The sequence below is a fragment of the Rhinopithecus roxellana genome, chromosome 2 (genome assembly GCF_007565055.1).
Source record: "Rhinopithecus roxellana isolate Shanxi Qingling chromosome 2, ASM756505v1, whole genome shotgun sequence".
In the NCBI taxonomy this organism is placed as follows: Eukaryota; Metazoa; Chordata; class Mammalia; order Primates; family Cercopithecidae; genus Rhinopithecus; species Rhinopithecus roxellana.
In genome coordinates, this window is record NC_044550.1 from 99930485 (window position 1) to 99943268 (window position 12784).

A 12784-nucleotide genomic window follows, 5' to 3' on the forward strand; every position below is an offset into this window, starting at 1 on the left:
AGGCTATATTAGTAAATGACTGAGTCAAGAAGATTTAAAATAATATACATGATGGGATAACTGGACTACTTGCTGGGAGTCACCTGGAACTACTGTAACCCAAAATGCAGTTTGGGTAGGTCGGGGTCAGGCACCCTGGGAAGAGTGTTGATCACAGTGTCATGAGTTTCCTTCTAAGTTTCCTCTTGTTCCCCTCCTCACCCACCATAAACCCAATCCTTAAAGTTACAGCTATTAACTCAAGACTCAGAAGAAATATTCTTAGTTGCCCATATGATAAATATTGGAACAGGACTCTGTAAGGATGGTCTAGTTAGCCACAGGCATTAGACAGTGGTTTCCTGTGACATATCAGAGGGTGACTTTAGTTGTCCTCCAAAATGTGATTAGGGTCACCATTTAGATGATTTGACTGCCATTTGTTTGCATATTAAACAAGGAAAACCAGGCAGAAGAACCTTATACACGATTTTAGTAAATGTTTATTTTTTGTATTCCTTAAAAATCACAAGTTTAATACTAGGTCCTTTGAAATACTGTACACCAATCAAAGCCACCTTACTCATGCAGCAAGTTGGTCTATGTTCTCTTTACTTCTGTTTGCCAGATGATCCTCAATAATTTCTGCAAACAGATTCCTCTTCAACAGATTATACGCAAGAGGTAACAGCTGGCCAGCAACTTTATGAAAATACTGAAAAATAAAAATATAACATTAAGCAGAGAATACAGCAGATATCCTAATAAGTAGCAGAAAATATATCAACAAAGCACTTGTTTAACAAAGGCTGCTTCCAAAACCATTTTAGCGACACCTTCAAGTGGTTAGTGAACATGATTGAAGGACGGGCGCCTGGCACTCGAAGAGGCAGTCTTGCTGCTCCAGATGACTAATGGCATATCTTGAAAATTAAGAAAACCAAATTAAATCTGAGCTTCCTTATTCCCTCAGGTTTTATCAACTTTTTCTCACCCCAAACAATGCCCACAAATACTTTTTATTCTCTCTGGTGTATTCCCAGTCAAAAGTTTAAGCTTTCTTTTCCCTAATTAATTCTGTAAGAATAGCTATGCTGAAAGTGAGTTTTCAGATCATATTGCCGTTTATCCTCAAATTCCTTCTCTCCCCCATCCCCAACATGTACCGCCTCCCAATCCCTGTTAAGAGTCACTGCCTTAGGCTTATCAAAAGATTTTAGATTACTGCTATTATCTACATATACCACCTTTTTGCTGATCATAATAAACATTTAGCCCTAACATGTGGTAAGTACTGTGCTAAACCTTTTTATAACTCATACACGTTATTTCATTCTCACAACAATCGAGTTTGCTATTCACTGGTTCACATCTTATGGCTCTACTTTTTTATGGCTAGGGCCTCTCTAGGTCAAGTACTATTTGGACTGGTCAATGACTGTCATTCTGGCTGTTAAACATTTTGATTAGTTTTACTGATAACTATCTATGAGGTGGGCAAAGAAAAGTAGTATAATATGGTTTATAGCAGGGTTCTCAAAATGTACACCCCTGACCAGGAGCATCAACATCACTTGGTAACTTGTTGGAAATGCAAATTCTCAGGACCCACCCTAGAACTCAATCAAACTTGCGGAGGGTGGGGAGAGCGCCAGTGTGCGTTTGGACAAGCCTTCCCAGTGACGCTGATGCATGCTAAAGCTGGAGCTACTGGTTTAGTTTTGCTCCTCTCAGTGTGGTCTGTAGAGCAGCAGCGTGACTGTCACCTGGGAGGATGGCAGTCTCAGATCTCATCCCGGACCTACCGATAAGAGTGCATTTTAACAGTGTCTGCAGGTGAGTCACATGCATTTTACAGTCTGGGAATTACTGCACTGATTTAGGCACTGACTCTGGAACCAGACTGCTTGTGTGAACCTGGGCAAGATGCTTTGCCTCTCTATGACTTGGTTACAAAGCAGGTTAAATGAGAATTAAATGATCTGCGGATGGGTGTGCACTTGTGCACTTGTGCAGACATACCTTACAGGTAAAGAAACAGATACAAAGGTGTTGGAAAGCTTGCCCAATCTTACACACTGGGAAGACATGATTTACAGCCAATCTGGCCCCAGAAACATGACATGCCCGCTACACCTTATTGCCTCTTTGACCTTCAGGCAACTATGGTTGAGTAAGCACTGGTTTAGGTATTAAGTAAAATGTTCTTATTTAATGAGCAATTAGTTAATGGTAAAACAGTATCTCTTATAAAGCTTAACTAATTTAAAGTGTATTTTTCATCTAAGAATTTAAGCACAATAACAAATATCCCTACCACAATGGAAACGAAATGGAGCCTAAGGTGTGTGCACACACCCCCATACCTAGCCCCAAACGTACACACACAGCAAGAAGGCATGTCCCTATAATGTGTCTAATAAGTAAATTCACTTTAATGTAAGCGTGAATGCAAATAATCTTGGTTATTCACCTTTGCCAGAATATAAGATGAATTTGAAACATTTTTTGGACATCTACTTTTTAAAAAATCACTTTAAAACCTTCATTTTGAAATACAAGCTGAATCCCTACCTTACCTCTGCTGGAATTTGGGGGTATAAATGTGCATGTATTCACGTGTGGATGTATGTCGCAAGGACAGGAGGGAGGTGTGGCAGTGGGTAGCAGGTGGAGGGTTTTTTTACTCACATGTGAGCCATAGCAAAAGAGGTCCATTCCCAATTCAAGCCCCATGCCATAATCACATTCATCATTAGCAAATTGCACAAAAGTCATCATTTCCTGAATGGGAGCAAAAGCTTTTAGTCTCTCCTCGTCACTTGCAGCCTCAACTATTGCCTTGCAAATTCTCTTGAGGTCAGCTGAAAGAAATCAACAATATAAAAGATTATCTACACAGTTAGAAAATGAATCAGTTGTCAAAGGTAAACAGACTATAAAGAGGGTTTTTCCTCTTAAGACTTTTTATACTAGTATATTTTGTGCCACCTTGGGTAGTAATCTGCAGCACTTTAATTTAGAATGGCAATTTGGTAATTTTTCTACTTAGGATTCAAGCTTAAAAACAGGTTAACTAGCATTTCTTTGTTAGCGATTATTTCACAGGATTTAGTTCCAGTCATGAACTCGCCAGGCTGGAGTGCAGTGGCACAATCTTGACTCACTGCAACCTCTGCCTTCCAGGTTCAAGCAATTCTCCTGCCTCAGCCTCCCAAGTAGCTGGGACTACAGGTGCATGCCACCACACCTGGCTAATTTCTGTATTTTCAGTAGAGACAGGGTTTCACCATGTTGGTCAGGATGGTCTCAGTCTCTTGACCTCATGAGCTGCTGCCTCAGCCTCCCAAAGTGCTGGGATTACAGGTGTGAGCCACCGCACCCGGGCTACAGTCATGATTTTTTAAAAAGTCTATTCCATGAGTAGAGTTTACATAACTTTTCAGCAGACTAGTCCAGGAGCTGGCAAATTAGGCAGGCAGCTCTTCTTACTTCGGATAGTAGTATGCACTCTACAGTCAGAAAACCAAGTATGAAAACCAGTGCCCTCAGCTGGCCGCGGTGGCTCACACCTGTAATCCCAACACTTGGGGAAGCCAAGGCAGGTAGATCACTTGAGGTCAGGAGTTCAAGACCAGCCTGATCAACATGGTTGAAACTCTTTCTCTACTAAAAATACAAAAATTAGCTGGGCGTGGTGGCGGGTGCCTGTATTCCCAGCTACTCAGGAGGCTGAGGCAGGGGAATCGCTTGAACCCGGGAGGCAGAGGTTCCAGTGAGCTGAGACCCTGTCACTGCACTCCAGCCTGGTCGACAAGAGTGAAAAAAGAAGAGAGGAAAGATGAGAAAGAGGAGAAAGACGACAAAGAGGAGAAAGAAAGAAAAGAAAGAAGAAAAGCGTTATTGTGAGAAGCTTCAAAGGGTTAAGAATAAACTTAGTTGTGATTTGCTCATCATTGTGACGTTAACAAACAGTTATACCTCCTGGCAAACGACACTAGGCCAGGGCAAGAAGATTAGGTCCTTGACTTTTATGTTTTGCAACACTTCAAAACTAATTAAATATAGAAGGATCTAATGGCTAGAATATTAGACTTGGATATAAAACCCCAGAACCACAACTACAGTAGGGTAACAGGCTTTACTCCCGGGCACTACAATTTAACATCCATCACCCCAAAAGTTTTAGAGACTGCCCATCTCTACAACAAATGTGTTCAACCTTTCCCAAAAGAGGCAGTAATCATGCTTTTTAAAGCTCTCTCTAAGGAGAGACATGAAGAGAAGATGACTTAGTGTAGAAGCAGAAGGCTGACCAGTAGCTAGGGCCCACACTGGTCCCATCAGAGACTAATTGCCTCTGGCTTCAAAGAGGAGATATGGGACAGATCAGCCTGTCTAAGAGAGATACAATGTGGGCTACACATTTTTTCCAGTATCCACATGAAAAAAGAAACAGGTGGGGCAGGAGGAGTAGTTAAAAAAAAATAACAAAAAAACAGGTGAAATTAAGATATTTTATTTAATCCATATTTCCAAAGTAGTATTACGTCAACATATAATAAATGTAACAAATATTTAATCCTATTTTAATTTACAAACTTAAACTAATTAAAATTATACAAAATTACAGGCCAGGTACAGTGGCTCACACCTATAATCCCAACACTTTGGGAAGCCGAGGTGGGTCGATCACATGAGCCCAGGAGTTCGAGACCAGCATGGGCAACAGAGTGAGACCCTGTCTCTGCAGCACAAAACAAAACAAAACAAAACAAAAAAAACACCAATTAGCCAGGCATGATGGTGCACACCTGTAGTCCCAGCTACTCGGGAGGCCGAGATAGGATAATTGCACCACTGTGCTCCATCCTGGGTGACAAAGTGAGACCCTGTCACGCACACACACACAAAAATAAAATAAAAAATAAATAAATACAAGTTACAAATTTTGTTGCAGTCGCCACATGTGAGGCACTCAGTGGGCATCACACTGGACAGCTCAGCCACATTCATCTTCCCTATGACACTCCTCTAAGAGGCAGGGGGTACAGAGAAAACAGGTCCATATGAATAGCTGCCATCGAAGACATCTCCATCTACTGGCTGGAGACGCTACACAGTAAAGTTTGAGAAGAACTGCTTTAGAGAACTGGTTTAAATGCAGATGTCCAGGTCACAGCCCCAGAGACTGGTAACTACCAAGGCTAGCTCTGTTCTGAAAAACAGGTGGCCAAATAAGTGCGTTAGGCAGGAATACGTGGTTCCTTGAGAAGGTGCTAAGTTTGATTTCCCTTTAAGTTTTACCCTCCCAGAAGAGGATGATCAATAAAGGAATACCAGAAGGGCTGTTCACAATAAGGGAATGGAGACGAGGGGAAAAGAGTTGAGAAGCAATTTTAATTCTGGATGTTCGGTGCAGCAATAACTACGTTATGTGCAGTGGTCCATTTTGAAAGTGTTTTTATACTTATAGATGAAGTAGTTCAGGATCTTGGGCTTCTGAAAGCTAAATCATTTTTATATGCAGATGAAAAAATGTTCACAAAGAACCATAAAAACACACACAATTTCAATAATTACTGTTTTGCAAGTTGACTGTAACATCAAAGGTTCGGAAACAGTTCCCAGAAAGTAGACAACCGGTTAAAATTCTTTAAATTCTTAAAATAACTACCAAATTTTGAGCACTGAGGCAAGCATTTTGCTAAATATCTTAATACTTGTTTACGCCCCAAATTCCTTTATGAAGTGCATACGATTAACTTCATTTTTACAGATGAAAAAGACAAGGTTTCACAGGATTAAGTAATTTGTTCAAGGCCACACAGCTACAAACTTGGTTTTAATTCAGGAATGATGGACTCTAAAACCTAAGCTTACTCTTTATTACTAAGGTCTAGTGACTGTGTCACAAAAGGTATGTGGACATACCTTCTTCCCAATATAAGCAAAACCTTCCTCCACATGCATTAACATATATGCACATGTTTACATACAAAATACATTACCATCTGTTTCAGGGAGCTCTCGGTACCCAACATCATTTTTATCTACTGGAACAACCAAGCCTGCACCATGAAAGGTCTTTGTCACAACCTACGTTAAAGAAAAGAATAAAATGCAATCATGGTAAATAGACATCAAAAAAAAAAAAAAAAAAAAACCCAAATACATAACCCTCAACATTTCTGCCAAATTGTAACATTCAATGACATTTTATTTCAGTAAATTTGAACTCCAGGGTAAAAATTTAACACTATTTTTTTCTTGAAAAGTAGCTAAAAGTTAAACACTTGAAGTAACCACAGAACTGTGAAATACTTGGCTTTTCTTAATTGTGCCAGTCACTTGGAAGTCTGCATCCTGATTTGTTAAGGAAGAACTCAATACATCCTAGAAGGCAAGCCAAAATATCGGTTTCCTCTAAGGTCAAAGTACCTTCTTGGTAGAAGGCACAGAGGAACCTGGGTCTAAAAGAAAAAGAGTAAGAAACAGTTTTTGTCAGCAAGAAGACATGATAGGACAGGACTCCTCTCATCCATCCTGCCAAATTCAGACCCCCCTATTTTTACCTGGAATAGTTAGGCTTGTTTGCAAACTTCCCAAAAGTAGGGCAGCTTCTAGGTTTGTGGTGTCCTTTATGGAGGCAAATCACATAACCAGTGAGCTTTCATTAAGTGGTAGTCTTCAAAGACAAAAACAGGCCCAACTACAACTACCATCATAACCCTTCCAGTTTCCATTCTTCCTGTAGCTCATGTTAGTGGCATTATTTTTAGGTCTTTCCTTAGCAAAACATTTCTACAAATATTCCACTTCTTTGTGCAATTCAGTGAAAAGTTTCCAAGGCAGAGGAAGGACACAACCCAAAAACCAAACTCCAGTTTTAAAGGCCTCTCACCTAAGTCTCTATATCGTAAAGCTTTTTTCTCTCTCATCTTCCTATTCTCCCAGTCTCTTGCTTTTTTCATTATCCTTTATTAAGCTGCCAGAAAGGGTAGATTATTCAAAGGAAGTTATCAGAGAACTGCTTACCACTTGGGAAAAAAATGAAGTAATTGTCTTCTATCTTAATCTTTCTATCGAGATAATCTGCAGCTAGATTTCAGAATTAAATGTAAAAATAAAACCATAAAACTACTAGAAGGTAAATTTAAAAAAATAATTTTGTGATAGAGAAGAGTTAACTATATAAAAACAAAAAGTCTATCCAGTGAAATCAAGTACACAAGACTAACTGATAAAATATATCTGTAAAATGTAACAGTAGATAAAAATTAATGTCTTTAAACTATAAGAGAGTCTAACCAAGGAAAACACTAACATCCAAATTAGAACACATGTAAGAAAAAGACTAATTCTAACCCTGATAGAGAAATGGGCAGAGTTCAGGCAGTTAAAAAAAAAAAAATACAACGGCCAACAGAGAAGTGAAAAGTATTTAATGTCCTTTATAATTAAAGAAATTTTAATTAAAACAGTGCAAAATTTTACACCTACCAGCATGGAAAAAACTAAAAAGACTAAAGAAAACCCCACAAAATGAGAAACAAGCAAAGAAAAACTATAAACACACATACACACACACACACATACACACACACGAACTACTTTGGACCTGGCAATACTATGTCTAGGAATTTCTTCTAAAAAAATAACCAGATAAGTAAGAGACTAAAGGTATAAAAGGATATCTATGGCAGGACTGTATTTGTGAAAAATCTTAAGCAACCCAGACTTTGAACACCTAAGCACAGTAGTCTGCAGCCACTCAAAATTATGAGGTAGATCTTAAATTGGTAATATGAAATGATAAACATACCATATTCATAAGTGTAAAAAGCAGGACATAAAGCAGTGATAATGAAAGAAAAAGAGAGCAGTGCTATAGTTGCCAACTCAGGCTGCCCAGCACACAGTAAGAATGACGGTATATGTTCAGATTTTTCACAGATGATTACCTGTACTAATTGTCCATAAAGAGGTATCAATTAAGAAGTCAACAGAATCATAATTTTATTAAGAAATTAAGAAGAATAAGATTACAAATTTAGAAAAACCGTATGGGGTGGGTGGCATCCTGAAGCATCGGATCACAGGTGGATGGAGTGCCACACCATCATTTTAAGCATCATTTAACCAATGTTCCTTATGAAGAAATCTAGGTACGGAAAAGGTGAAGTGGCAGAGAGACAGTTAGTAAGAAGATGGGGTGGAAAGAATGCTAAATATGGAAAATATGAAGTTGGGTTTTACAATGTGTCATTTAAGATTTTGGACAAGACACAAAACCTCTATAACCTTCAATTTACTCATCTATAAAACAGGATAATTCCAACTTTGCAGATTTGTTGTAGGGAGTCAAATGATATAACTCATAAAGACTGCATTCCAAAGTACACTCTAAGTTACTGTCAGTATAAAAACACTGATTTCTAGTGTGCTGCACAGTGCTGTATCATACTAGAATGGATATATTCTTACACTCACACAGAAGAACAAAGCCACTAACTCACATATACTAGTGGAATTGAATTCTTCAGTAGAAAAATATGAATTCAATGAAGCGCTCACAAAAACAATAAAAGAACGACCTTACATCTAACAGAAAAGGGTTTGAAAGCATAATCATCAACAGGGGAGGGTTAAAAACATGATTGTCTTGTAAGTTCTTTTTTGTCTTTGTTTTTACCAGCTGTTTTGTATAAAAAACAAATACTAAAATGAAACTTCATGGGGGAGGGGTCTAGGACAAAAATATCTAATAAATTTCAAACTCAATCATATCTTATTTATGGGGAAGAATTAAAATCTCCTCTGAAATCAAGTATAGCTTGTGGTAGAAAAATAAAAAAAGACTGATTAAATAATTTGCTAACAGCTATTATGTGTATGGATGCTCAGACTTTAGTCAAAACAAATTAGGAATACATTAACTAGGTTACAACTACCCTTCCTCCCAGTCACAAAGTGGAAGAAGCTTCCTACGATAACTAGAAAGGTGAAGAGCAATATAAAACCTTAATTTTTAAAATGCCATGTTGTAATGGGTTTCATTAAAATGTACGTTTTAAGGAACTTTCCAGTCTATAGGACTAAAGAGTGCCTAGAGGTTATCAGAATATCACCCTTGCAAGCTGAATCAAGATCAGAGAAGGAACTGAAGTAGGATTTAAAACCTAAATACACTAAGGTACTACATTACCAGTGCTAGTTTATTAAGGAATAACAAGTTCTCCATTTAGCTTAGAACATTCAGATGAACCTAGCAAAGGCAGACAAACGGTGAGAGGCTGGAGGAGACCTGGGAGCCCTCATTCCAGTGACAAATGTTTTTCTTCACCAGAGGCCATAAGAACAAACTCCTATAGAATTCTCATTTACTCCAAACCAGAAATCTTCCAGCTTGTCATTAACTTACTCTGAAATCTACAGCTGAAAAACCAAAAGAATCCAACACTAAGAAGTATTTGCTCCTTTACAAAACACTCCCCTCACACTACAGACATTAGGAGAGACGCAAAAGGAAATGATAGGATTAATAAGGAAAAAGAAAGAAGCACTGCTTATATAACACATTTACTGGAGAAAATGTATGTAAATTTCATTATGTACAAAGCAGCTATCACTTAACTTTATGAAGTGATTAACTGATAAACAAGATTAAAAGAGTGGTAAATACTGGCATACCACAGCAGTGTTATCACCAGTTGTGCAATTCAGTGTGCCAACCCAAAGCAGCCATCTGACCCCCGTTTCAGTGCCATCCTCCTAGCACCCCTGAGGGACAGCATCCAGCTCTTATGACAGGGCTAGGAATAGAAGGGGAAAGTAGAGATGGGAAGGAATCAAGAGGGGAAAAAAATCCACTATAACAAAACAGAGACCAACAGGCTGAAGTCATACTTTCTTATCTCTCTGTTTCATCTTCATGGTTCTCTGTTCAAGCGAGTACCCCAATTCTCTGGCTGCTTCTGTGAGTTTCTCATCTATGTTTTTCAAGAGACTGATTTTCTTTTTATCTGTTACTTCTTTAAGTTTTTTCGTCAAAAATAATCTGAAAAAGAAGTAAACGTCCTCATTATGTGGCAGGTCACTGCACTAAGTACAAAGACCTTTGGAAGTTTAGCCAAGTTAAAAATGTCAAATTCCATGCAAGAATAAGTCCACAGAATAATTACCAACACTTCTCTCAAAATCCCTCATAGCTTTGGTCAAATAAGAGAAAAGCAATATTCATAAAAAATTGCCAGTCACAGAAAGAGCAAATATGATTCACATTTATATTAGTACTCTAATGTCTACAATAAAAGAATAAGGGATATTTACAAAGCTTAGATTAGTCAAGTTTTAAATTGTATCACTTGATACTAAGATATGGCATACTACTTTGGAGAAGTCTGACCTAACAGAAAAAAAAGATATCAAAAAAAGTTTTCAGGGACCTGGGCGTGGTGGCTCATGCCTATAACCCCAGCACTTTGGGAGGCCAAAGTGGGCGGATCACTCAAGGTCAGGAGTTGGGGACCAGCCTGGCCAACATAGGAAAATGCTGTCTCCACTAAAAATACAAAAATTAGCCAGGCATGGTGGCGCACACCTGTATTCACAGCTACTCGGGAGGCTGGGCCAGGAGAACCACTTGAACCTGGGAGGCGGAGGTTGCAGCCAATCAGTCAGCCGAGATAGTGCCACTGCACTTCAGCCTAAGACTGTCTCAAAAAAAAAGAAAAAATTTTTTTTTTTTTTGAGATGGTGTTTCATTCCTGTTACCCAGGCTGGAGTGCAATGGCAGGGTCTCAGCTCACTGCAACCTCCGCCTCCTGGGTTCAAATGATTCTCTTACCTCAGCCTCCTAGGTAGCTGGGATTACAGGTGCATGCCACCACGCCCAACTAATTTTTGTGTTTTTAGTGGAGACAGGGTTTCACCATGTTGGCCAGGCTGGTCCCGAACTCCTGACCTCAGGTTATCCATCTGCCTTGGCCTGCCAAAGTGCTGGGATTACAGGCGTGAGCAACTGCGCCCGGCCTTTTTTTTTTCCTTTTCCATTTTTAAAGAGACAGAGGACACTATTATAACACTTAAGGTCAATAGGTTTTTTTTTTTAATGTTGAAGTTTGTGTTAAGAAAAATTTAGAAAACGTAAAAGGAAAGCAAAGCTACTTTGTAAGCTTATACAAAAGCATAAGCCAAAGTAGTTTTCAAAAGTATGTGAATATACAGCATGTTAATGCCACTTATGGAAATAATTTTATATCTTATCATAAACAGGTTAAGATTTTTGCCATCAATGTAAAAGGTCAGGAGTAAAATGAAGAGCGGGAAGGGTGTGCCAGACTCCCAGGAAGAAAGCTGAGGGAGTAACAACTCCTAGGGAGAAACTCACTTCTATTCACTGCCAACATCTGAGAGTTTCTGGTATTCCCTACAACACTGTTATCAAGGGGTTAGAACATTGACAGTGGGTGCTAGTCTTAGCTTCATTGTACTTATCAGGAAAAAAAAAGGCACAGAGGATAATCAACTTACCCAAGTTGAGAGAGCTAGTAGATTAAACCAGTAGAGTTACCAGTAGAACTGGTAGATTAAAATGTCACAGAAACCCAAGCCATAGTGTAACTTCTGATTATAGCACAGTTACACTAAGTCTTACCTTCAATTATCACCAGCTGTATGTCTAGAGGATATGTTTATATCAACCATAAAATGCGGATTTGATCACATCAGTCCCCACGTGAATCAATCTTTACAGTCTTCCTCAACACTCTGGCATGGCATATAGCCATTCAAGTACCCCGTGCCATGTATTTCCACACTTTCACACACATACTGCTCCCTTACCTAAAGCATCCTTCTTCCCATTCTTTCTAGTAAGTTCTTAGGCATCCATCAAAGCCCACATAGAATATCCTCTTTTACCTCCGCCACTATTGAAGGCACTTGGTAGCTGCCTTCCCATACATATGACATTATTATGACTATCTCTGGAAGTTTTTGTCTCTACCGAAACCTACTCTAACACTTTCCTGTGTGATGCTTAAAGATAAGCTGCAATGTGCAACTGAAGCCATAACCATGAACATGAACATTTTGTGCTGTGACTTTAAACCCATTAGAATGTATTTAACACAAACGAATTTGTACCTATGCATGTTATATGGCATCATGCAATAGCCCTTTGGAAATAGTGGTTCACTAAGTTATACAGATGGAAGTGTTGAAACTTATATATCAAATTCACTCCATTACATAACATTGTGAAAAAAAAAGCGATTGAGCTCAGTAGTATTACAAGTTTCTCAATCTAATTTTTATTTGAAACCTAGAATTTTATCACTGGCAAAAAATATAGTCAGTCAGTTGTTTTCTTTGGTTCATTTGGGAGAATTACTGCCAGTATCTACACCCAAATAACCAGTTTGTCAATGAGTCACTCTTTCTAAAAGTGGGGAAAAGTTCATCTCAAAACTCAATCACACAAGGGCTTTTTTTCCCCCTTGAGACAAACCACAGTACTTCAGTATGAGAAATGCTTTCTATGTATTTCCTATTTCATCACAGAATGTTAAAGAGATGTACTCAATGGCAGACATCTAATACATGTATACTCCATCACTGACTTTTCTCAGGCACAGGGTCTTGCTATGTCGCTTAGGATGAGCTTGAACTCCTGGGCTCGAGCAATGCTCCCACCTCAACATCCTGAGTAGCTTCCACCATGCCTGGCTCCATCACAAACATTTTTAAATACATTTGCATGTTCCTGCTGTGAATAATGCAACGACTGCTGCTACTTTGG

At 38.8% G+C, this 12784-nt stretch overlaps 1 protein-coding gene across 1 annotated transcript in view; it reads right to left on the reverse strand.

The window, feature by feature from the left end:
* Positions 1-465: 465 nt before the first annotated feature.
* LOC104662874 (histone PARylation factor 1) overlaps positions 466-12784 on the reverse strand; it is a 32429-nt gene continuing 20110 nt past the window's right edge. The window contains exons 5-8 of the mRNA XM_010364004.2: positions 9889-10039; positions 5991-6078; positions 2671-2843; positions 466-694 (exon numbers count right to left, since the gene is read on the reverse strand). Coding sequence (XP_010362306.1) covers positions 563-694; positions 2671-2843; positions 5991-6078; positions 9889-10039 — 544 coding nt within the window. The 3' untranslated portion in view covers positions 466-562. The remainder of the gene's footprint in view (positions 695-2670; positions 2844-5990; positions 6079-9888; positions 10040-12784) is intronic.